This window comes from Halichondria panicea, chromosome 9 (assembly GCF_963675165.1).
Source record: "Halichondria panicea chromosome 9, odHalPani1.1, whole genome shotgun sequence".
In the NCBI taxonomy this organism is placed as follows: Eukaryota; Metazoa; Porifera; class Demospongiae; order Suberitida; family Halichondriidae; genus Halichondria; species Halichondria panicea.
Genome location: NC_087385.1, coordinates 1,628,935 through 1,654,108, shown reverse-complemented (window position 1 = coordinate 1,654,108; position 25,174 = coordinate 1,628,935). Strand labels below are relative to the sequence as shown.

Sequence of the window (25,174 nt, the reverse complement as noted above, 5' to 3'; positions counted from 1 at the left end):
TACTAGTGTTTTTGTAGCTGTGCAAAAACCCAGTTCCCAGTAATTTTAGCAGGTCATGTTTTAGCAGGTCATGTTTGTCAGGCTTAGACAGCATAGGTTGAGTATTACATTAATACATTTTATAATTTGTGATCTAATACGCATAAAAAGTTATACCTTCATAAAAAGTAGGTGTGTAATTGCTCATTTTGTATGTACAGAGTTCCACGATTCGTATTAGTCTAAGTCCATATCCTCTGTCTCTTCTGCAGATTCGTTATCGGTGTCTCTGTTGTCTCCAAAAACATCTCGCATTATATCGTCTACCTCAGAATCGCCAAATTCATCTTCAGATTCTGAAGAGCTCTCTTGGTCGAGGTTAAGTTCGTGACTGGTCTGAGAAGTTTGAGGTACATTTGTGCACCCTTGACATTTGCATCCAGGACCACAATCATGCTTGTCTCTTCTGCACTTGCAACGATTTGTTTGGCAGCCTGTTTTGCAACCACATCCCTTTTGAAGCAAGGTGACTCTGTCTCTGATCACCGAAACATTGCTCTCACTGTCCCAGTCGATGGCCAATGTACTTGTGTCAACCTGTTTCCATCCGTTTCCGTCTAGTACTGGGTAAGTGATATTGTTGGAAGTTGCTTGACTCCACACACATTGTACCCAACAGGACCGTTTCCAATGTCTGTCAAGTGCGTCATAGGAGGGGATCATTTCTTCTTCATACTTTATACGGAGCCAGATTTTCTCCCTCATCAGAGAAAGCCATGCACTGTGGTGTACTTGGGCATGCTGTTTGCTATCAAGAAGTGAGTTAAATAGTGACATTGGTGTTGGGAATGAAGGTAGAAATACTGATTTGTGCTTTCTGAAGTAAGCACATCCAACCAGCCTAATGAAGGAGAGGAATCCATCAGCGTCTGGTTGAGATAGCATTCCTGGAGTTTGAGCAGTACTATCGCAGATAAATTGTGAATATTCAAACAGTGTAGCCATAAATGTTGCCTTTCCTATTCCGTTAAAAAATGAAACGAAATCACATCCTGTACTTATGTATAGCATCTGCATAACTGCTGGTAGTTGTTCAATTGCAGCGAGACTAGGATCATTCTCGAACGCTGTGAGGAGTGCCTGTATGTCTAGGAATCGATGCTCTGTTGAGTTGAACAGGCTCAGTCGAACATTACATTCAAGCTGTGTTCCAGCAACCAGTGGTAAGCCTACGTGATACACATCTGTATCAGGACTGAGTACAAGCTTCCTAGTGCCTACAGAATTGATTACATGTAACCAAATTCTCGTGTCTGACTCTTCTGCATTACAATATAGAGAATCGTCAACTTGTGGTTGTGGTGTGGATCCAGTTACAAACAGGCATTTGTTTTGCAGATTACTGCTGAACCCTCCAGCTGTAACAAATTTTTGTTGTAGAGCTAGCTTGCGCTGCACTTTCTTCAAGAAGTAAGTTGAGAGAAAAGTAACAAGGTTTCTCTTGCATAATCTACAACTCAAAATATTTTTTCTCCACATAGGAGGGATCACCATGTCTGCTGCAAAAGTTGTGCACTGGTGATCGTCATTCAAGTGTGCTGTCTTGTCGCGATGCAGTCGTTCAAAATATTTGGGACTTAGCTGGACACACTCAGGATCGTCGAAAAGTAAGTGTACTTCCTGTGATCTACTTCTAAAGTATGGATAGATATGCTGTCGGATTAAAAAGTCGGCATAATCACCTATGTTTTTATGTGCACTCCATGGTGTAATATTTATCAAAAACATTCCCTCGATTATGACAGCATCTGGTATCCATCCAGGTTTTAATGACGATGCAATAATAGCAGCATTTGCCTTCTCATACCGTTTTTGTAGCACATTGGTAGTGTTTGACTTGGCTCCTTTAGTTGGTGTGCCATCAATGTTTGCAATCGCTCTGGGTAGTTCCAAGCACTGCTCATAACTTTTGCTTAGGTTTGTTCCTGTGATTGTAGCATGTGCAACTCTCCTTTTCCATAATTCTATCTGAATCTTTCTCTCTCTTTCGATTTCTGAGCCCTTTTTTCGTCGTCCGAGTTTTTCTGTAAATGTTAAAAGTCTCTTTCGGTGTTTTGGTGGTTTGACACTAGGAGTTTTCAAGATGTAGTACTGCACACGGTTCCTATACTCTGTTTCCCCTATGGATCTAAAATTGATGAGGTCATGTTCTTGTTGGGGAGTTAGTTGTTTTTTATTGAAAAGGTGACATAGAGCATCGTTACAGGTGCTTGTGACAAGGCTACATGACTCTAACTTGTTCACTTGTTTCTTAATGTTTCCTTCCAACTTTCTGCTCTCGTTGTCATTGCTAGTAGCATACAGTGATTTGATTGGTGTTATATCAATCTTTTGCTTCTTAAAAAGCTGTTGCTCAATGTTTTTCATTGCTTCTGCTCTGATAGGTAAGAAGAGTGAGATTCTGGTGATAGTTTCAGCAGACGGTCTGCTAACGAACTCCTTGCATTCACGATTAATGCACATCTCATGTGCCTCATCGATTCCTATTGAGTGGCCTGGCCTACCAAGAAGACTCACAGTGAAACCACCTTTTTCGAGATTTGCACGAACATCACCTGGTAAGTTATACATATCTCTTATGTGTTGAGGAATCAATTGCTGGTACCTGGGTCGATCAAATGCAGTGAAAATTGGCACCATTAATTTAATAGCAGCCATTCTTAAGTCCCATTGACCAGTTCTCACAGCACAGTAGAGTGCTATGTATCCCACACAGGTTCTGAATATGAATTCAATCCAAAACTTCACTGTTTTGTTTTCCGACTCTCTCTTCTGGATGTACTCGTCAAATAGTTGAAGTACATTGCATTTCTCTTGCAGGTCTTCCAGCAACTGGTTGATGTTCCTCAGGGCACTTTCTTGGGTTTCAGAAGGAGGAAGATTTTGGACCATTTCTGATGCGGTGTGAAGAAAATCTGTTGGGACATTCCCCTTCTCCAAGAAAATGGAGAACAGGAGCCGATACATGGATTCCCACGCTTCCATTAGAAAATGGTGAGTCCTCTTAAAGTTAGAGGTGATGGAATTGGGGGTGTTGTACCCACTACACTTCCCAATATCCACTAGGCCTGCATCAAAGTAGATTTTGACCAGTACCTCTTGGTAATTCTTGAGAATATGCCAATCTCCTGGGAATGGAATGAGCCATGCTAAATCACTCCCATACTCTGCCTTAAGAGATTGTATGCGGGCATATGTTACTTGATCCCCTTCTAGGAAAATTAGTGCTTGTTTCTTTGTAGCAATGAATTTGTTGTACAGGTCGTTTATAATACTAAGCACAGTCTCGTTATCGTCACATTTTTGATCTAGAACGTTGTAATAGATTATGTTGGACCTTTCTACACTGCATATATTGCTAGATAGACTGAAATAGGCCTGGAAGTCGATCAATGGTGTGGCATGTGCTGTACAAGCAACTTTCAGCAGAATATAGTTACCAGCAATATTTTGAAATTTTTTTAGGGCACTCTCTTCGTTAAGTTTCAGCCCAAAGTCATTCATGCTTAGCGGTGTTGTTTCAGTACTCTGTACATGGGTGTAGATTGTATTGGAACTTTCCTCGCTTGCCGATAGGGCTCTGATCGCTCCTGTTCTGCTCCTTCTAAGTTTTTTCGGTTGAGGGGACTTAATTGGTGATCTTGTTGAATATACTCTCTTTGTGAGCATGCGGTTCCCAATTAAGTCTGTATTGGTAGTTAGTGTTAGTGGCTTGGGTTGGGCGATTTGTACTGTTGTGCCATGCCAACTTAACTGCTGTTTTCCACAATATACTCTGGCATAATGGTGTATATAGTCAATATTATCGGCTGATGCGATCATAAAACAGTTACTTGGGTAGCTTTTCATTATTCCCTCACTCGCTCGTTTCTCAATACGGTATTGAACATACCTCAAAGCAGTTTCAGAGCTTGCACAAATGCCTAAGCGATTGAACATCCTAACCAAGCGTATAGAGCCTCCACATGTTTCAATTGCTTCTGTCAATAGGGTATGTATTGGGAAGGAACACTGGTTGTTGATAGTGAAAAACAGTACACACACACAAAAGAACCTCCGAATAGTTCGTACTTGTGACGTGTTCTTTATGGCTTTCTTTGAGAGAGGTTTGGTTAGCAATGAAATAGCTCTCCAAATGTCTGGATCAAGTTTATTAATGAACTTGTTAATGTCAATGCTCTCTATATTATGTGGCTGTCCAGAATCTTGTTCAATCAATTCATTAATTGACTTGTGACATTTTTCATTTAGAGTGAGGCATACCTCAGACAATTTGTCTTTTGTTTCGTGACGTCTGCAGTGACCTAGAGCAACACTGAGGGCATAGAAAATGTCTCCTCCATGGCGGTACAGAATCGTACCTATCCTCATCACTGAGCATTTGTAAGCCATATGATGTTCTAGCATATTTGAGAGCTCACTTCTTAGCCAAATTGAGTTTGGAAAGTCAACAGTGATGTTCATCTCTGAAGCCATTTTTGATAGTTTAATCTTAAATGTCTCATACACTTCAGGCAATAACAGAGCTGTTTGTTTCAAAATCGCTTTGCCAACATGTATGGCTGACAGACTAGATACGTATGATAGGACCTCATCCGATGTTCTGACATTAGATAATATGGGTATATCGGATTCAATCTTATCAAGTAGCAATTGAAGGTCAGAGTCTGTGCTTTTGACTGACCCCTTTAGTCGCTTCAGTAAATAGAGATGGGATTTGTAGCACGTAAAACACACTCGGTCACTAGATGATATGCTCTCATTACTACTAGTGACAGTGTTCTCTGAGAGGAACGCCTCTATTATGTCAGGCTCTGAGACAACTCGGCTTTTTGTAAAGTCTGATATGTGTTTACTACACGTTTTGCATTTGAGGTGGGACGGGTTCAATTTTCGATATAGGACGCCGTAGTGGTATGTACAAAGAGGTATGCCATCAGTACCTCTTGGTGTTTCAATGCGTTCTATATTCATATCAAACAATGAGCATATTGTTGCTCTATCAGCTAATGTGGTACTTTTGCATTCACATTCATTGCATTCTGAAACATAACACTGTTGCTCTTTTTCATTCTCATCATTTATTTTTCTCCATCTAGGTACAAAACTACTCTCGCCAATGGAACTCACATCTTGCCGGCAATTTCTGCAAATGCAGCTATCTGGATTGATGCCAAGAGCTGGTTCAAATTCTTGAAGCTTCTTGAGAAGTGAGCCATCCTTCCATGACTTTGGATGGAAATACTTCGACATATTACCTCGTTTGCAGAGGATGCATGGTTGACAAGGCTGCCCTTGGTGAACACTTGAAATAGCGGGTCGCACATCAGCTCCGCTCCCTCTTGTGGCTCTATGCTGACTCATTAATGACCTATTTTAATGCATTTGACATGCCATAATTTTGCATAATTTGTTTCAATTCACCTTGTAAATAATAATAATTATTCTCAGCAAAGTTGATTCAGTGGACCTCAGGATGACCACATGGCCTTGTAAAAATCAGCTGTAAATTTATGAATATATGTGGGAACAGCCAGATTTTTTTTGTTAAATAAATGATGGGCATTGGTCCACAGATCTTCAAAAAATTTAAGCAAAATAATGCTGGGAACTGGATTTTTGCACAGCATGAACACGTGCACTAATTTTGTGTCTGAAAATGTATGCTGTGGAAGAATCAGGACACACACAAGAAACAGGCTTAAGCTGTTAATTGGTGGGTATCATTAGAATGTAGAAAGGCTACTAAAGAGCTCTGTGCTTGTTAGAAATTGTTAGCATAGCTGTAGAGGACGTCAGGACCACTCAAAGTTGAAGTAGAAACTGGAAGTCAAAAACCGCAGAGCTCAGGAAGACCGGAAGTTCAACCATGATTTTAATTAAAAAGGCACCTTGGCCATTAGACTGGTTCGAGTATAGAGCTAGGGTATCTTCTATTATACTCTTGATATCATGGAGACTGGTATAAAATATCAATTGATGGTAGCAGAACAGTTTCATGAAGCTATTCAGCTTTTCAATGATCAGTTTCTGCCCAATGCGCCTATGTCGAAAGCTCTGCAAGTCCACAAATATAACCAAGCGACTGATCAGACAATTCATCACTTCTTGGAACAGGGTTTGTCCTGATGTGTAGTGGACAAAAAGAGTGGTAAAATGGTAGGAATGAGCATTAATTGTATTGAATCACTAGCTGATTTACCTGATGTGCCTCCGACCTTTGAGGAATATGTTGGGCGTGGATTCTCAAGAGAATCGTCTTCAGTCACGGTTATGTTGGACAGTGTATTTGACATAAAAAGCATATTGATGGCAAATCAAGAAAGCAAGATGTTTGAGGTATTTGTACTAAGTATCGATTCTGGTTACAAGAACAAAGGTATTGCCAGTGAATTGGCCAAGCGATCACTAGATCATGCCGTGACTCTTGGGTACAAGTTGGCAGGAGCAATTTGTACAAGCTTTTACACCCAACGGCTTTTTGAGAAGCAAGGTTTTAAGAAAATGAAAGAAGTGTGTTATGCAACTTATGTTAACAGTGAAACAAATTCATTTCTCTTCGAAGATGTAGAAGAACCCCACAAAGCAGTTATAAGTTATGTGAAGGAACTGTGTTGAAATTTGTATTAACTGAGCAAGTGAATAGCGCAGATCTACCTTATGCAAATTATCTTAAATCGCGGCGTTACCTCGATGGTAACAAAGGCGTCTGATAACAGACCACTGATCCTTGAACATTGAACTAACTAGCATAATTATTGCACTGTACATTGAACTAACCTATATGAGTGTGTATTAAAAAAAAAAAAATGGTAACAAAGGCTTGGCCCTCTGGCCTCACCGCGCATGCGCAGTATCTGCCACACACGTGTCAGTAGCCGGAGTGTTGCTTTGAGCTGTCTTTGTCCTTACAAGCTCTAAACAGCCCCTACCACCCCATCAGTCCCGACTACAGCGTTGGACAACTCAGCTCTGCTAGACGACCGCCGAGCCGACCTGTCTCGTTGCAGTGCTCTCCTACGAGCGATCCCATGGCCGACGACCCAGACGTGGTGCCGGCATTCTCCCAAGAGCAAATGGACTACATGGAGCGGAACTTCACGAGAATCCGAATCTCCGACCCGGTGCCAGACCCAGCTGTGGAACTTCCAGCACCCGGTGAGGGATTAGCACTAGGGGATTGGCTTTGTTCACTCGATGTCAAGAACGGAAGTTAAAATTTAACCACAACACACCCCTCGAATTCTTCAGCAGTTGCACTGGGACACTGGGCACAACAATAGGTCAACATAATCATGGAGTAGTGGATGATGTTGAATGCCTCCTAGAGCTGCACAGCTCTACTGTACTATGAGTATAATTATTATTGGTACCAGGACTTCAGTGAGCAAGGTGCAGGTGCAGGTGCATGGACGATGAACAGACTCACATTGTTACCAAAGTAAGTAATGACAGTAAGTTAAGAACATGTATCGTTAACGGTGTTTTGGAATTTTTCATTTGATCCCACTGATTAATTGTTTTGAGCATTCAAAAGCAGTAGTTATGCCTCGAGGCGTAGCCACATGAGGGATACGGTAAAGCTGACTGTGTGTGTCTGTCTGTGTGTCATTATTCCGAGCGAAGCGAGGCTATAATCGTGCTAGGTCAAATCGAGATCAACGGTGGTAGTGGTGGTAGTGGTGGTGGTGATGGTTGGTCCATTTAAACTAGATCTAGCTCCAGTTGCTCTCCAGTCAAGCGGTTTCGTTCTAAACTCAGCACAGGTACTCTACATCAACACAAGACACTCTGAACGACTTCTCATCCCACAGTGAAGGTCTGCACGGCCGTTAGTGAACTTACTTCAACTATGGTTCTTACCGTGACGATCCGCCACAAAAACGATCATTACACAAACATCTCCAGCTAGCTAGATCTAGCTACTTCTCTACCCTACTCTTCTCACAATATGTGGTGTACATCAACACAAGACTCTCTGGCCCACTTTGGATCTCACAAAGAGATTCTACACTGTCTTTATTGAATACACAAACCTAGCTTTCTTACGTGCCGATCATTACGCAACAAAAGAAAATTACGTCATAAGCCAAGCAAGACTAAATTACGTCATAAGCCAAGCAAAATTTAATGCTGAGTGAGGATTGCACCAAGTGTACCCCTAGTTAATTTTTGTAAACTTACAGACACACCCTTTATTCCTGGATGTAATGCGCATGCGTGCTCAATACCATGCACGTGTAAGAGAATCCATTTTGAACCCCAGATCCTAGCAGAATCAATTTTATTCTTTGTTGAGGTCCTGGTAAGATAAACCAACCCTTTCTGATAACTCTTTTTAGACTGCTTGTTATAGATACAAAGCACATTGCAAATTATTTACCTCTTCTATAACGTACACTCTAATACTTTTGAGCGAAAGCAAACACATGGCAAGAGGCATTAGCAAGCGCATGCTTGCAACACTCGTTTGATCAGCAGTACTTTAAGGGACAAACTTCGATAGATCTATAGTCAAACACGTCTCCAAGGTACACGCGTACGCAAAGTGGGCTGTCCAGCACACATTTATGTACATGAGTTATTACCTTCCATCATTTGGTGTTTCCATTGAACCCAGCAGCCATTCACTCGGATCTAGGCATCAAAGTTTGCAGCTCTAAAGCAAGTACTCTTGGGAAAGAAAGTGGAGACAACAAAATGTAGTAACATAATTATTATGCTGTTCAACAGATTATCACGGATAAAGGCACTAAGACAGGTATGTCGTCACTTTTCAAACATATAATAATTTCCTTATACATTTGTAGGCTAAGGAGAAATTACTGGAAGAAAACGCTCCTGCGGTCCATCTAATCTCAGCCACAAAGCAGTAAATTCTTTGTTTCACTACACGCTTTAATGAATGTACCTGCATGTAAATGCATGAGATATAAATGATTGATTATGACAAACAGGGAGAAAGAGGTACAACGAATACTACTCTGAGAAGATTGTCTTGGTTACAAGATATACCTGCATTGTGCCGGTGAATATCAATGATTAAGTTGCGTATTAACTGTTTAAACGCAGTTTCTATATAATTATAATTATGTTGACAGCATAATTTCTTGCGTATACTACCGCATGACTGTCTTTGCATGTTTGACACAAACCACAACCTTCTTTTACATTCAGAGCATTCGTTGCACCTCTTTTTCTCCTCTTTTCTCCCTGTTTGTCATAATCAAACATCCCATTTAGAAAGTATACGTATGTACATTCATAAAACGTGTAGTGAAACAAATCTGCTTTGTGGATGAGACTATAGATGAAGCGTTTTATTCCAGTAATTATTCCTCGGTGCGCATGTGCAAGCGAGGTATACGGTAGTGTGTTTGTGTCTGTGTGTGTGTGTAGACTGCTACAGCTGCTCAAGGATCAATGAAGTGCAAGTAAGAGTTTCTATAGGCTTCTAGTCATGGATTTTAATTCGTGGATTTGCAAAATAATGCTTTGTTCTCGAGTTATGCCTAGTTTTGCTTATTTGGAATGCCATTGCAGCCTTTTCAGAAGAGCACGTAGCCAAACTTGTTTACCGAGTGTTGCTACTCTATACTTAGTAGTTAGCTCTGCACTAGAACGCTATAGCTATTGGTAGCTGCAAGAGTGAGAAGAGAGCTGCACGGCTCTGCTGATGGCAGCCATTAGACTTAAACTTTTGGCATCGATCGTTCTTAACAAAAATATATGGTATTCATTACCCACTCTTAGAGTTTGCATGCAGCAAATTAATTAATTAAAACTGTTCGTCATGTGTACGTGTATAAAAGCTATTTCTTTATGTTATGTAGCTTTGGCATCTCCACCGAGGCATCAGCACCTGCGGTGCTTTCATTTTTCCTTAGCAAAATGTATCAAGAATGCATGTATCAAGTGAAATGTGATGACATAATACCTGCATGTCTTAGTGCCTTATCATGTCTCCGAGAGTATCGTATGTTACTACATTTTGTTGTCTCCACTTCTCTGTTAAGAATACGCTAGAGCTGCAATTTTTGTTGCCTTTGTTTTCTAGATCCGAGTGAATGGTTGCTGGGTTCAATGGCAACAGCAAATGATGGAAAGTATCAACTCATATACATGAATGTGTGCTGGACAGCCCACTTTGTGTGTACGCGTGTATCTTGGAGATGTGTTCGACTAGATGTTGAAGTAAAGTACCGTGCTGACCAAACTACTGACATGGCACCGCAATGCTGCTTTTGAATGCTCGAAACAATAAAGGGATGCTATCGAATATTATTTAATTGCCCTGAATGGTTACCTACAAATTAATCATGTTCAATATTTCTATTTCAATGTTATTTTGGTAACAATGGGTGATCTGTTTTCGTCGTCCACCTGCACCTGTTTCTATATAGCTTGCTCACTGGAGTCCTGGTACCAATGTACTCATAGTAGTCTACTTAGTAAAGTACAGCTGAAAGCCTCCTAGAGCTGTACAGTACAGCTCTAGGAGGCTTTCAGCATCATCCACTACTCCTTCATGAATGTTGTGCCCTGAAGCTTATAATTATGTGAAGAATTCGAGGGGTGTGGTTGTGGTTAAATAACTTCCGTTCCTGACATCGAGTGAACAAAGCCAATCCCTTGGCTTTGTTCACTCAATGTCAGGAACGGAAGTTAATTAAACCACACCACACCCCTCGAATTCTTCAGCAGTTGGAAGGCAAACTAGGCATTGGGCACAACTAATTATGGAGGAGTAGTCAGTGGATGATGTTGAATGCCTCCTATAGAGCTGCACAGCTCTATATACTGTACTATGAGTACATTGGTACCAGGACTTCAGTGAGCAAGGTGCAGGTGCATGGACGATGAACAGACTCCCATTGTTATCAAAGTAAGTAATGACAGTGAGTTAATAGTTTTAAGAACATGTATCCTTAACGGTGTTTTGGAATCCTTCATTCGATGGCATCCCACGGATTTATTGTTTTGAGCAGTAGTTTGGTCAGCATGTACTTTAATTATATAAGGGCGCACATAGTAACAAATTGACATAATTTAAGCACAAAAATGCAACGTTTAGATCACGTGTGCAATCTGAGACTTTCACTCGCAGTATTTAATTGGGATTGGGTTTGTTCACTCGATGTGAAGTACAGGAAGCTTGTTCACGTGTGAAGCACCTGACTTTTGTAAACAACACTCTTGCGCAAAATGATTAAATACTCTTATAATGAGTATGACATGAACCACAATCCTCTTTTTGCACTCAGAGCATTTGTTGCACCTCTTCCTTTTCTTTTCTCCCTGCATGTTTGTCAATAATTTATACATCTCAAATAATTATATACATATAAGTACGTCCATACATCCATACATTAAAAAGTGTAGTGAAACAAAGAATTTACTGCTTTGTGGCTGAGAGTAGATGGAGCGTTTTCCTCTAGTAATTTCTCCTTTGCCTACAAAAATATAAGGAATGCATGCACCGTGTACCGATAATTGAAAGTGAGGACATACCTGTCTTAGTGCTTTTACCATGTGTTTAACAGGACTCTGTCAGAACAATGAGTATTACTTTCAGGTGCTCTCTCGTCTTTCTAGAAATGCAATATCAACTATAATGTCCATATAATGAGATCATTAATTTTACTGTACCTTACGGAGAGCATCAGCTTTTTGTCCCACTCTGTTTCTGTACTTCCAATAAGACTTCGGGCGTCCACGTTTTAGCCTTGAAGTGAGGTTCAGATACTTGTGTTTGATTTGTTGGGCTTTCTTTCTTGCAGAGAAACGTGCTTGAGGCCAAAGAATCAATCCCTCAGTTTTTGGTAGAATTGCACGAAACTCTGTGATGAGGGTGTCAAGCTTAGTAGCCAATTGATCAAGCCGATCTGGATCAGTGCAGTTGTAGGTGAGTGTTTGTAACACTTTCAAGCTTGTTCTAGCGTGCTCACCACTTTGCTTTAGTGAGGTCATGAATGTCTGTATTACAGTGAGTGCATGTATAATTATGCATGGTAACTGTACAGTTGAGCCTCGGTTATCCGAATCCCGGTTATCCGAATCCTCGATTATCCGAATGCTAGAGCATAGTGCAATCTGAGCATGCGCAGTAGGAAATTGCCCACGTGGCTGGCAAAAAGAAGGGTTTGATTATCCGAATATTTCACTTACCCGAATGGGCCCGGGGACAAAGGTGTTTGGATAACCGAGGCTCAACTGTATTAATAAATCGGGACCATTATTAACATACCTTCCGTTTGGGAAGTTCCGTCTGGATGGGGTTATGACTTCCGTTAGTTGATGGGAGACTACAGTAGCCCTCATATAAAAGTTCCCGTTCCGTAGCGTTCAACGGCGTCAAAACGTTTGCGTAGTAACGAAACGGTAACGTTGGGCGAGGCTCATTAAAATTTAGAACGGAACGGAAACGGTAAGAAAAATTTCCGTTCTTATTCCGTAATAACGGAGGCCACGTGGGGTAAATCTAGTCTTCTTTAGCGTCTGATAACTGTACTGTAGCGTTGCTGATAGCTCGCCAGCTAGCTAGATCTAGCCAGTATTATATTATTTCAAGATGGTGTTCAGTGATTATACGAAACAGAGAATTCTGATCTTCTACAGACGTGGCTATAGAGCCCCAACGATTGCTAAGAAGCTTCGAGACGAGGGCATTATTGCCAGTAGGCGAGGAATATGGAAGTTTCTGACCAGATACTTGGAGACTGGAACAATCAAAAGAAAAGAAGGTAGCAGCAGACCAACCAAGATCACATCTGAAGTGAAAAGGCTTGTTGAAACGCAGATGAGACTAGATGATGAGACTACTGCCGTTCAGCTCTTTGCTCTCTGTAACCAGAATGGGATTAACCTCAGTCTAGCCACTATCCTCAGAGCTAGAACCATTCTCGGCTGGACTTTTAGAGGATCAGCTTACTGTCAGCTTATAAGAGATGTCAACAAGGTCAAGAGACGGGACTGGGCAAGTGCTAACCTGCACAACAATTTTGAAGACGTTATATGGTCGGATGAATGCTCAGTACAAATGGAGTCCCACAGAAGAACGTGCTGCAGAAAAATAGGAGAGCCTCCTAGACCGAAACCGAGGTATAGCACATTGCATTAACACAGATGTACATGACTGTATAATTATTAATTTGTGTATTTTCCTCCGTGTCATTCATGACCATGCATTTGTGTCTCCCCCTACAGACCAAAACATCCAACTAAGGTACATGTCTGGGCTGGAATTAGCTTGAGGGGAAGAACAGCTGTCTGTATATTTGAAGGAATAATGGATGCCCCACTGTACACGTCCATCCTTGATGCAACCCTCATCCCATTTATCAATAGCATCTACCCTAACGGCCATCGCTTTATGCAAGACAATGACCCAAAACATACGTCACGACATGCTGCTGATTATATGAGAGTGAATGGGGTCAACTGGTGGAAGACACCACCAGAAAGAAAGCCCAGACTGTAATCCCATAGAAAACCTCTGGCACGAGCTAAAAGAATTCCTCAGGAGAGAAATAAAACCCAAGACCAAGCAAGAACTGATCGATGGAATACAGAAATTTTGGAAAACAGTTACGATTGCAAAATGCGGGAAATACATAGGCCATCTGAAGAAAGTAATTCCCAAAGTTATAGAGTTACAAGGAGCAGCAACTGGCTACTGACAGCATAGTAACTTGTACACTATTACACAATTCTATTTTTTTTACTGTATGAAGTTATTATGATGAAGTTATAATAAAGAAATGATGTGCAGATGATGCAAAACAAATAAGTGTGCAATAAAATAAAATACAAGTAACCAAGTAAGTGCAATAAACAAAATTAACAGTGAAAAAGACAGTGTGCAATAAAATAAAATACAAGTAACCAAGTAAGTGCAATTAACAGTGAAAAAGTGTAAAACAATGTGACTTTAAAAATAATAATGTTAGCATTAATTCACTTGATTTGTTAGAGCCGATCTCCTCATTCTTTTACAGCCTTGCTCAATTGCTGTCAAACAATTTCCCCATAGAGCTTCAAATCCCACTGGATTGCACCAGTAAATTGGGAATAGTCTAAATATCTCCGACTTCAGCTCGTAGAGTTCTTGTCTTGGAAGAGCTGGTCGGTCTCTACATCCATTTGGTGTACACCTGGCCATTACGTCCTCTCCAAAATACGTAAGTTTCGCCAATCGCAACGCCAGTGTCGGCGCCTTGCTTTCATAGTGAAATTTTTTGTTCTGGGCCAAAGTGTCTTTTTTTGATTGTAATCTGTCCTTTTTTATCTCGGAAGATGGCAAGGCAGAGTCCATGGCCTTCTCTCCGCGCAGTGGAAGTGGACTGGGGTCTGCGTTGACTGGCTGCTGGGCTTGAGAAGGGGTTTGAGGTGGCTGCTGTACTTGGGGTTGGGATGGCTGCTGTACTTGGGGTTGGGGTGGCTGCTGTACTTGGGGTTGGGGTGGCTGCTGTACTCGATAGGGTTGGAGAAATCTGTGTGGGGTTTGAGGTGAAGAGGTGTTAATAGGTGGGTTGTACGAGTGGTTGACGGGGCTTGGCATCTGCAGTTGAGATGCGGATACATGCCATTGTCGCTCCAACCGCTCTTCGTGTTGCTCCAACCGCTCTAGCACAGACGTCAGGGTGTGCTCAAGAATGCCCACTCTTTCTTGTAGCTCGTGTATGTCCAGCCTGGCCTGAAGGAGCTCTGTGGACTCAGCAGTATCGTTGTTACTATACTCGACTGATTGGTTGCTGATTACCATATCACTTGGATTATGGTTATCTGTAAAAAAACAAAATAGAGGTAATAAATATGTATGTATAATTATAGTCACAAAGGTACAGTATACAATGTACATGTACTTACCACAGTCGTAATAGTCGGGGTTAGAAGAGAGGGGAGAAAATAGTGGTTGCGGAGAAGGTGGGCTGCGGTTAGGGGACTTATGTTGGTTCGGTTTTAAAATGTTCTGCATGGGAATAACTGAGCTGAATGAAGAATTTTGGCAGGGGTCAGCGGGGTCCACATCCTGGGCCTTCGGATCAGTGGGGTCTATATCCTGGGGCTTGGGGTCAGTGAGATCCAGATCCTGGGGCTTGGGGTCAGTGGGGTGGTCAGTGGGATCCAGATCCAGGGGTTGGGGGGCTTCAGACTCCGTCGTAAGGTCTATTGGGAGCTGTGGGTCTGTCACAGTTAACATTTTTCCTGGTTCCTTAGTTTTCTTTTTTTTATTGCTTTGGGCGTTTTCTTTGTCTCCGTCCTGTTTTCTCTTTCGTCCCCTCTTCTTGGCTGGTTCCTTTGCTGCCTTTGGCAGGTCATCTTCAGTGTGGTGTTCTAGCTCAATCTTTTCAATTTCTTCTTTTGTCCCTGTCAACAAAACGTCAAACATAGTAAACTTGTACCATGAAGATTGTTCTACACAGCATACATGTATTTATACCAGTGTGCATTGTACAGACATATGTACATTAAAACATACATAGACGTACCAGTAGCAAGAACATTTGCTTCCAAGAATTTGCTTCCATATTTTACGAAGTAGTCTTTCCCCTTGGTAATGGGACCATCTCGAGCACGGATGTGTTTTTCTTCAACAACGGTGACCATTTTGTCGCAGTGCCACTCCACAAGGAAAAACTTCTCTGTGTGGGAGATAAAGAGTTATTTAATGCAAGTACAGTAGCTACAAGTATTAAACATACATGTACATGTACATCCAACACACACAACTACAGTACAAGTCTGTCTACAGTATATGCTCACTCTTTCTTAGCTGAAGTTCCTTCAAAACACTTCTCAAAGCCATAATCTTGTTAAATATCTTCAATCTTCAAAATGGTTGATAAATGAATGACTACTACCTTGGACACTCACTATCTTTATACTGCTGACACTCCAATCACAACCTGTCAAAAGGTTCAAATCAATCACCTTTGCCACTGCACTAATAGATCTAACCTTTGAGTTGTTATTTCTTTGAGCAAAATAACTCTGATGGCATTGCAAGCCTTCTTGGACTCCCTAAACGCTGCTGTAACATGGTTGCTCTGCAAAGGCACAGAGACAGATCCATCCACGTCCACAGAGACTAGCTATCTTTAATAGAGAGTAAGAGACGGCTAGCTACTTGTAGCTGCGTACCGCGTACTGACTCATCAAATTTTACCCGTTTTTTTTCCCGTACAACGTAACAACGGAACGTAATTACGGTGCATTTATGAATAATACGCTTCCGTTCAATTTGCGTTTTTCTGGCGCCGTAAAAACGGAACGCTTCGTGCAACGAAAACGAAACGGGAACTTTTATATGAGGGCTACTGTATCAGTTGAGCTATTTAACGAATCAGTGTTGAGTGATTCATTAGAGGCAGTGTTATGAAAGTAGTCATGGAGTACGTGAGAGTCCGTACAGAGATATGGACTGTTCAGATATTTTGGATGAAGGTTTGACCATGCCCACCCACTTTGCAAGTTAAACTCAGCAAAGAAATGTTTGCATGGAATGTGCCATTGTTGCCAGTCCGGACATGTACATGAAGGCATTCCATCTTCATTTTCGATTCCAAAGTTTATGGTGTGTTTCTTGTTCTTCGACCCTTCAATTGTAAAAATCCCTTGTTTGCTATCGACCACTTTAATGTCATCTGTGACATATTTAAGTGCTTTGGACTTCCTTTCTAGGCAATGGAGGATAGTAGTTTTTGGTCTATCACGTAGATATTCTGGAACGCTGCTCTTGTAAGATCTGTACTGGCTTGACTGCATGTAGTTTAAACATACATATTTTTGATGAGCATCTGGTAGGAAAGACTCGATAAGTGTGGTACACACAGATGATAAAGTTATGTTCTTTCGTTTCGGTAAATAGTTATATTTCAAAACTTTATTGAGAGCCTCGGTTCCATTATTTGTGTTTATGGCTGCATGATAGTCGTTATCTCGAAAAGCCCTAGCCCATCTCTATAGAAAAGGTGTGTACATGCATGCATGTGTGTATGAATTATACACTTGTATGCGTATACATGTATATCTTCGTTGCAGTAGTATCCTAAATATAGCACATTACATAAAAAGTATACTATATAGTTTTACAAACTCTTACCTGTGAATTTGGTAGCCACTTAGCACTTAGCCAGTCCCTAACCTGCCCATTGTTTTTCCACACGTCTGTTCTCTGTAGGTTGCCAACTTCCTGCTGATAGTAGTGATCTAATGATAGGCCATTTGATCCCGGTGCTGCCCAAGCACATTTTCGGAGCATTCCCAACAGAATTTCTCCATCGGTAAGTGAAAGCCCATGCTTCTTATCTTTCATCCACCGTTCCCAACACTGTTCACGATGAAAGTCGCACAAATACACTCTACAGTGCGGAAAAACAGACTCAATAGCCGTAATTTCTGCATCTGAATAGTCTGTCATAAAGAATGGTGGACTCCACTCTGGGTTCCAGCTTGCTATGACCCTAAGTGCTTCTGCAATATGGTCACTCGTCTCAGACTGAATGACAAAATCTGCAACAGGTGTATAGCCAACATTAGTCTTTACAGTTACAAAAAACATAGGCAGTTCATACTTTGTTGTTTTATAAGTCGCATCCATGAGAACAATTGTGTTTCCGTATCTTTTTAGCAGGTGCTGTTGCCACTGTTCCTGATGGACATAAAGAAGGGTGTGAGAAAATATCAGAGGATCCTCTTCTTCACAGGTATTTTCTTCTTTTATCTTAGTATAAGGTCTATCTATAGTGGAACATGGTTAATGGATTCATTCTTCCACTTATCAATTTTTAGTTTAAGATTGTCTTGATCTAACTTTGATAATTCTTGGGCACACTTTGCTGAGTAAACATGATTCTTGATATCAGTGTTCGTTGGATAGTATGCCCTGTTAGTCTCACATGGACGATCTTTGGGATCTGGGAATAGACAATGTATAACATAGTGTCTGAGGGCTCGTTTCACCTCTTGCAATTCGGTTATTCCTTCTCCTACAAGTGTATTGATTTTTTCAGTTATTTTAGGATGGACTTTTTGGGCAAATCCAGCAAGGCCAGATGTTGGATGATATTTGCCATGAGCTTGTACAGTGGGGAGTAGGACAAAATATTTTGTTGTTGTCTCCACTTCCTCCCCGCTTACGAGAACTTTCTTTAAAGCTGCCATTTTTGTTGCCTTTGTTTCTTTCATTTTCCTAGGTCCAAGTAAATGGGTGCTCGGTTCAGAAACAGCAAAAGATGGGAAGAGCATCACCTCGTGTACATGTATGTGTGCTGGACAGCCCACTTTGCGTGTACCTTGGAGACGTGTTCGACTAGATGTTAATGTTTATCCCTTGAAGTACTGCTGACCAAACTGGCAGTGCTGTTTTCAAATTCTTGAAACAATAAATGGGATGCCATCAAATGATATATTGTGACCTTCAATTGAATGATTCCAATACACCCTTGCCTATACGTGTATAATAATTACAATAATTATTATTTTTGATTAACAATGTTATTATAATGTACGTGTACCCCTTGACTGTTCGCTGACTTCATTACTTACTTTGGTAACAATGGGAGATTTGTTTCCATCGTCCACCTGCACCTGTTTGGAGAGCTTGCTCACTGACGTCCTGGTACCAAATGTACTTACAGTAGACCTGCTGTGTAGCTCTAGGAGGCTTTCAGCGTCATCCACTATTCCTCCATAGTATTGTTGGCCTATTGACTTTAATTGCTGTGCCCAATCAGGGCAGCCACGACTAGCACTATCAGACTCACTGTTTGCCATCACTGAACTCTCAAGCCATGTGTTTGAACAATTCGCGCGCATTTCGCGGGATGTGTTGTGGTTAAATAAACTTCCGTTCCTGACATCGAGTGAACAAAGCCAATCCCATTCCAGATAGGCTTGCAACCCGACCTCCCGTCAGGGACGGTCGGGCTCCGCCCAACTAGTGCCAGCTCTGAGCTCCTGCAATGGATAGTCCTACTGACAGTGATACTGAGAGTGAGCCTGTTAGCAGTGGTGATGGGATGCAGACTGCAAAATCCAGCACTAGCACTGGAAGCAGAAAATTTTCCACGGAGCAGACAACTACACTAAAATAATACCTTTTACAAGAATGGAATGAAAGGAGAAGCAGCACGCTTCACCGCCTTCATTAGCCGTGCTTCCAAAAAGACAGGACTGAGCATTGCACAAGTGAAGGTGGATTTACCCTAATTAGAGTATTAACAAGCACTCTTAATACTGTACAGTTAGTACCCACGTTAAAGTAGTGAATCTGTGCACCATGCACCATGCATGCTGCTGTATTCTTGACCCTATGCAGAGATGGATAAAAAAAAAAAGAATTATCGATTAAAGCACACTAGGCAAGAAGTCGCACCAGTTTACAAGGTTGCAACCGAGGGGTCCGCAACGGGCCAAAATTCTGTACGAGATTCTGGAATCTTAAAGATTCCAACGAGATTCCGAGATTCATTCAAGATTCCAGAGATTCCATTCAAGATTGCAAGATTTCTAGAAGATTTCAAGATTCCATTCAAGATTCCAAGATTTCTAGAAGATTTCAAGATTCCATTCAAGATTCCAAGATTCCAGAAAGATTCCTACAAGACTTTTGGCTAGTCCTGGGCGTGGCCTTTCAGAAGGTTGTGGGCCACGCCCTGATCTAGTCAATCGCCGCCCTCCTTCCGGGCAACGGTAGAGGGCGGCGGCGCCCGACTTGCCCTGATCTACAAAGCTAGATCATAATACTATTTATTCTAGATCCATAGGCAGGCTAGGCTATAGACATCTAGTATGAGCACATTAAAGTATATGAATTGATGAACATAAAATAATTATACTTGTTGACTATAAAGTCATTGATTCTAACTACTTTATCGACACTTGGTGCAATATCATAATCCCTTTTTTACTTTGGCGGCGTTGATGCATCTACCAATCTTCACATCCGTCACAGCCTACCATTCCTTGGCCATCATCTGCACATCGACAGTAGCAATAGACAGGGATTTTCAAAGTGCGTGCAGGTCCTGGTCTTTTTGTTCGGAAGACAGTACCATTGTTTTTGTAGTGAAACACGTGTACAAGTGGTCCCTCATTTGCTGCTGGTCGTAAACGAGGGAACATGGATCTAGTCCATGTGCAATGCTGGTACAATATGCAGCTGCAAACAGTGCACAGTCATTTGGTTTGGGAGAGCTTTGTCCATCCTGTGATGCGCATAATTACAATTTTTCATGTACACTGGTACACTGGTATACTGCAGGTTAGACTCACCGGCACCATAAGCTCACTACCATTAAGATGAGAAGGGGAGCCTTGTCCCTCGCTTCGTCCATCCTGTGATGCATATACAAACAACAATTATTACGCTGGTATACTGCATACCACCATAAACTCACTCTCATTAAGAGTGGACAGTTTGGACTTGGAGCCTTGTCCCTCGCTTCGTCCGTCCTGTGATGCATAGATCTATATATAATTATGCAACTTTCAACTATAAATTATTACGCTGGTGCTGCATCAGACTCACTCAACCATAAGCTCACTCTCGGCATTAAGAGTGGGCAGTTTGGAGCTGATGTTGGGAGAGCTTTGTCATCACTTTACTGTTCAGCCTGCAAATTTTCATGACTTAATTATTATTATTATTATGCTGGTTAAACTCACCTTAATCTCTTTAGGAATCGTCTATAATCTGCACACAGAGCTGCTATGAGGAGGATTCTCATAGAGAGAGATATGTAAATAGCAGCTGAGCCTGCAACCGCAACTGCAACCGTAGCCTCGATAATCGGCCTGGTCTCGAGGCTACTGCAACCTCAATAATAATCTACGGCGAGGTATACGGATTATTTATATACATTTACGGGTATCTCATTAACATTCCACAAGATTCCAGAGATTCCAAGAGATTTCAGAGATTCCAAGGGATTCCAGAGATTCCACAAGATTCCAGAGATTCCACAAGATTTCAAGATTCCAAGTGAGATTTCAAGATTTCAGTTGAGATTCCAAAAATTTTGTACCAGATTCCTGGCCGTTGCGGACCCCTCGCTGAGCATGATCACCACATGATCACCACCTAACCTGAAACCATCTCGTGGGCCGGCCATAACTATTATGTGAAACTACATATAATGTTTACCAACAACACTCTCTTTCATGGCTGTAATTAGTTTGGACAAGGGCGTATACAGAGAAGAGGGCATGCAACTCGCCCCATTCTCAGAATCATCCGACTTCGTATTGAGCTTTTTTTTTTTTTTTTTTTTTTTTTTTTTTTATTGCAAGTGAGAAGATAAAAGACAAAAGACAAAACAAAAAAACAAACCAAGAAAAAACAACAAAAACATGTGACATAATTTTATAAAGTTCCTGGGTGAAAACACATGTTTCAGACCGATAGCACCCGGCCTTCTTGAGTTGCTAGGTCAATAGTGCCAGTGTGAATGACTTCCTAGAGCCTCTGATGCACATAATCTCTGATCTTATGAGAGAGAAATTTAGCCTACATCTCATCCAATTCAGAGTTGTGCTGTATGTTTTGTCCTGTTTCTCTGCCAGCATTGAAGCTAGTTTCTTGTAGACAATATCTGCAGCCGGACCCATACCTCCAGCAGCAGAGAAAACCAAAGGCGTGAACGATCCATGTTCGACTTCTCTTACACGCTGTTCATATGCTCTCTTCTTCTCCATCTCGTTTCTTCTGTAGCTCTGGGCCATGGTGGAGCGGCGATAGGTAGGTGCGTACGGGTTGAAGACCCTGACATCAAAAAATGCACTCTGTCTATCGTTGCTCCAGAAGCTCTGGGCCACAACATCAGAGCTATTTTTAGAACTGCCCACAAAAACGCCCACGGCGTAACCTTTGACCGCACAAGGTAAATCCTAGCTAGCTCGATTGCAGCATAGTAAAACTAGTTCTCAGCAGCAGTATGGCTTGTACTAGCAGTGTCAAAGGCAAAGGCAAACCATCCAACAGTTGCAACTCCAAGAAGATGAAACCTAGGTACAATAATCTGTCTTCCTGAGTCTCTGGTACTTCTTAACAATGCGCCCAGCACTCAACTTCATGCTCGAAGGGGTTGTCTTGGACCTGGCTGGACTAGGACTGGTCATGACACTTCTCTAAAATAATACTGCACTGTTAGCTAGCTAGCTAGGTAGGCAGCTCTGATGTACACGCCCATAATTATAACTCCGTAAACAACACCGCCCATTTGTTCACGTCCGTATACTGGATTCTATTTTTAGCATATCCGGTCTCTGATACGAAGTCGGATGAGTACGTAGGATACATAGTGAGTTGCATGCCCTCTTCTCTGTATACGCCCTTGGTTTGGACCTGTGACATTGCTTTCTTGACCTCTGCCATCTGATCGGGTTGTTATAAAACAGGGAATGAGAAATGAGGAAATGAGAAATGAGGAAATGAGGAAATGAGGAAATAAGAAATAGGAAATGAGGAAATGAGAACGAGAAATGAGCTGTTAGGCAGACTGAGAGCATATCTATCGGCAGAGCAAGTCTGAAGACGAAGCTAACATCTACTGAGCTACAGGTACGTACCTCCTGGTGCTGACAAGTTTCCTGGTGCTCTGCCACCATACAGAACTTATGTTCCTCTGGTACACGGTGTGACACTCTCTACCTCTATCTACTTGTGTGCCATGTACGACTGGCATGGTTCAGAGATCAGATCTACCTACGTAACGGTACTTACATGTACTGTCCTACAGTCCCACAGTCTCAAACAATTTACCTGTGCGTGGCTATACTGGCAATACATTCACTGATTTCACAATCCGGTGGGCAAGTGATAGTCAATGGACTGGACTCAATGTCAACATCTACATGTAAGTAACAGCAAAGAAACCTCCAAAACTGTTTGTCAAACCAAGCAAATTCTAATGATCTGCCAGTCCGATACAGTCAAATTCTGCAGGAAACTTGAATGTAAGTGGGGAGACTTTGTGTGGATGGGACTCAGGCCTGTCGTAAAGCTGCAGGAAGTAATGACATTAGTACACTGTACTGGTATCATATCCAATCTCGCTACAGCGTGAAGAAAGCAATTCCCATTACCATTCTCACAAGCAATGCCTAGTGAAAGCTGATGCTACCTTTAATGAAGAAAGCTCACTGTGCCATCTGAAGCGATGGTAAAATTTAATTCTTACAATGTGTCCGACAACCTGTACTGTGTGGAGGTGCCACTATAATTATATATTTGATAACTAAATACTTAGTCACCTACTAGCTTCTTGGCTGATATCAGTCATTACTTTTGTGTATAATAATTATTATTATAACAATGTCATAAAATTATTGTGATGAAAATTAATGCCATGGTGATGATTGTAAACATATATATATTATTTCTTCATTTCCTCATTTCCTATTTCTTATTTCCTCATTTCCTCATTTCTTATTTCTCATTTCCTCATTTCTCATTCCCTGTTTTATAACAACCCCATCTGATCATAATCCCTGTATGTAGCGCCTATATGCAATCATGCATGCAGTATGTACATGTATATTAATTAATTCATGGGTGCCAATTTAAATAATGATGATTTTCTACCTAGATAAAAATCAGAGGGAGCGATTAAGGTTACGGTCAACCGTTTGCTCATTAATTATTCATGAGCTAGATCTAGTGATCTTTTCCAGCTAGAATGAGCTGGAAGTCCAGCTGAAACGCAGTAGTCATTTTATGGCTCGAATAGACATTTTTACTATAAAGCTTAGGTACAGTCTACTGTAGCTTCACTATATGCAGGGCATGTAGAAGAGATATTTGGAAAAAAGGCTACTGAAAGCTCACAAGAGGCTGTTTTCCTTGGCTCTGGCCGCCATTTTAAGTGGAGTTAGTCTACATATTATTATTATTTTGTGAGAGTTTGTTGGCCTGGAAAGAAAAAAACGCTTCTACACGCCCTCCAGAATGGTAAGAAGCATCATATAAGACCAAGAACACAGAGCTAGAAGTGTTTTTGGAAGTTTAAGTCATGAAAATTTGCAGGCTGAACAGTAAAGTGATGACAAAGCTCTCCCAAAATCAGCTCCAAACTGCCCACTCTTAATGCCGAGAGTGAGCTTATGGTTGAGTGAGTCTGATGCAGCACCAGCGTAATAATTTATAGTTGAAAGTTGCATAATTATATATAGATCTATGCATCACAGGACGGACGAAGCGAGGGACAAGGCTCCAAGTCCAAACTGTCCACTCTTTAATGAGAGTGAGTTTATGGTGGTATGCAGCATACCAGCGTAATAATTGTTGTTTGTATATGCATCACAGGATGGACGAAGCGAGGGACAAGGCTCCCCTTCTCATCTTAATGGTAGTGAGCTTATGGTGCCGGTGAGTCTAACCTGCAGTATACCAGTGTACCAGTGTACATGAAAAATTGTAATTATGCGCATCACAGGATGGACAAAGCTCTCCCAAACCAAATGACTGTGCACTGTTTGCAGCTGCATATTGTACCAGCATTGCACATGGACTAGATCCATGTTCCCTCGTTTACGACCAGCAGCAAATGAGGGACCACTTGTACACGTGTTTCACTACAAAAACAATGGTACTGTCTTCCGAACAAAAAGACCAGGACCTGCACGCACTTTGAAAATCCCTGTCTATTGCTACTGTCGATGTGCAGATGATGGCCAAGGGATGGTAGGCTGTGACGGATGTGAAGATTGGTAGATGCATCAACGCCGCCAAAGTAAAAAAGGGATTATGATATTGCACCAAGTGTCGATAAAGTAGTTAGAATCAATGACTTTATAGTCAACAAGTATAATTATTTTATGTTCATCAATTCATATACTTTAATGTGCTCATACTAGATGTCTATAGCCTAGCCTGCCTATGGCTATGGATCTAGTATTATGATCTAGCTTTGTAGATCAGGGCAAGTCGGGCGCCGCCGCCCTCTACCGTTGCCCGGAAGGAGGGCGGCGATCGACTAGATCAGGGCGTGGCCCACAACCTTCTGAAAGGCCACGCCCAGGACTAGCCAAAAGTCTTGTAGGAATCTTGAATGGAGTCTTGAAATCTTCTAGAAATCTTGGAATCTTGAAATCTTCTAGAAATCTTGCAATCTTGAATGGAATCTCTGGAATC

The 25,174-nt window shown here is 41.5% G+C and overlaps 3 protein-coding genes and 4 long non-coding RNA genes across 14 annotated transcripts; 2 read left to right on the top strand and 5 right to left on the bottom strand.

Annotated features, from left to right (window-relative positions):
• Positions 1-71: 71 nt before the first annotated feature.
• LOC135341035 (uncharacterized) lies at positions 72-5,942 on the bottom strand. The gene has a single exon (XM_064537502.1). The coding sequence runs from the start codon at positions 5,401-5,403 to the stop codon at positions 217-219; it is 5,187 nt and encodes a 1,728-aa protein (XP_064393572.1). The 5' UTR covers positions 5,404-5,942; the 3' UTR covers positions 72-216.
• A 900-nt stretch (positions 5,943-6,842) lies between these two features.
• On the top strand, positions 6,843-10,665 carry LOC135341038 (uncharacterized). 2 transcript variants are annotated; one of them, XR_010396515.1, is made up of 3 exons: positions 6,843-7,480; positions 8,660-8,800; positions 10,097-10,665. It is a non-coding gene; the product is annotated as an uncharacterized LOC135341038 (long non-coding RNA). The 2 variants fall into 2 exon arrangements; XR_010396514.1 differs by having other exon boundaries at positions 8,850-10,665.
• A 772-nt stretch (positions 10,666-11,437) lies between these two features.
• LOC135341039 (uncharacterized) lies at positions 11,438-12,346 on the bottom strand. Its single transcript, XR_010396516.1, has 4 exons — positions 12,287-12,346; positions 11,689-12,015; positions 11,551-11,630; positions 11,438-11,492 (listed from the first exon to the last, which is right to left on the bottom strand). It is a non-coding gene; the product is annotated as an uncharacterized LOC135341039 (long non-coding RNA).
• Positions 12,347-13,990: 1,644 nt separating this feature from the next.
• On the bottom strand, positions 13,991-15,947 carry LOC135341036 (uncharacterized). Of its 2 annotated transcripts, XM_064537504.1 has the most exons (4): positions 15,805-15,947; positions 15,531-15,683; positions 14,908-15,408; positions 13,991-14,823 (listed from the first exon to the last, which is right to left on the bottom strand). In XM_064537504.1, the coding sequence occupies exons 1-4, from the start codon at positions 15,845-15,847 to the stop codon at positions 13,991-13,993; spliced, it is 1,530 nt and encodes a 509-aa protein (XP_064393574.1). In that variant the 5' UTR covers positions 15,848-15,947. The 2 variants fall into 2 exon arrangements, with proteins under 2 accessions (XP_064393574.1, XP_064393573.1); XM_064537503.1 differs by having other exon boundaries at positions 13,991-15,408.
• A 397-nt stretch (positions 15,948-16,344) lies between these two features.
• On the bottom strand, positions 16,345-17,723 carry LOC135341234 (uncharacterized). The gene is made up of 2 exons (XM_064537749.1): positions 17,144-17,723; positions 16,345-17,001 (listed from the first exon to the last, which is right to left on the bottom strand). The coding sequence occupies exons 1-2, from the start codon at positions 17,639-17,641 to the stop codon at positions 16,345-16,347; spliced, it is 1,155 nt and encodes a 384-aa protein (XP_064393819.1). The 5' UTR covers positions 17,642-17,723.
• A 2,121-nt stretch (positions 17,724-19,844) lies between these two features.
• Positions 19,845-21,179, bottom strand: LOC135341804 (uncharacterized). Of its 2 annotated transcripts, XR_010396653.1 has the most exons (4): positions 20,710-21,179; positions 20,442-20,657; positions 20,317-20,379; positions 19,845-20,249 (listed from the first exon to the last, which is right to left on the bottom strand). It is a non-coding gene; the product is annotated as an uncharacterized LOC135341804 (long non-coding RNA). The 2 variants fall into 2 exon arrangements; XR_010396652.1 differs by having other exon boundaries at positions 20,442-21,176.
• A 127-nt stretch (positions 21,180-21,306) lies between these two features.
• On the top strand, positions 21,307-25,083 carry LOC135341803 (uncharacterized). 5 transcript variants are annotated; one of them, XR_010396651.1, is made up of 5 exons: positions 21,307-23,992; positions 24,068-24,152; positions 24,229-24,284; positions 24,347-24,409; positions 24,477-25,083. It is a non-coding gene; the product is annotated as an uncharacterized LOC135341803 (long non-coding RNA). The 5 variants fall into 5 exon arrangements; XR_010396647.1 differs by having other exon boundaries at positions 21,308-23,992; positions 24,068-24,284; XR_010396649.1 differs by having other exon boundaries at positions 21,309-24,152.
• The last annotated feature ends 91 nt before the right edge of the window (positions 25,084-25,174 follow it).

Excerpts from the sequence above, each read along its gene's own strand:
- LOC135341035 (XM_064537502.1), bottom strand. The coding sequence starts at position 5,403 with ATGAGTCAGCATAGAGCCACAAGAGGGAGCGGAGCTGATGTGCGACCC.
- LOC135341036 (XM_064537503.1), bottom strand. The coding sequence starts at position 15,847 with ATGGCTTTGAGAAGTGTTTTGAAGGAACTTCAGCTAAGAAAGA. Across the intron at positions 15,684-15,804 it reads GGAACTTCAGCTAAGAAAGA|AGAAGTTTTTCCTTGTGGAG; the intron begins GTGAGCATATAC and ends TCTCCCACACAG. Across the intron at positions 15,409-15,530 it reads AGCAAATGTTCTTGCTACTG|GGACAAAAGAAGAAATTGAA; the intron begins GTACGTCTATGT and ends TTTTGTTGACAG.
- LOC135341234 (XM_064537749.1), bottom strand. The coding sequence starts at position 17,641 with ATGGATGCGACTTATAAAACAACAAAGTATGAACTGCCTATGTTTTTT. Across the intron at positions 17,002-17,143 it reads AGTGGCTACCAAATTCACAG|AGATGGGCTAGGGCTTTTCG; the intron begins GTAAGAGTTTGT and ends CCTTTTCTATAG.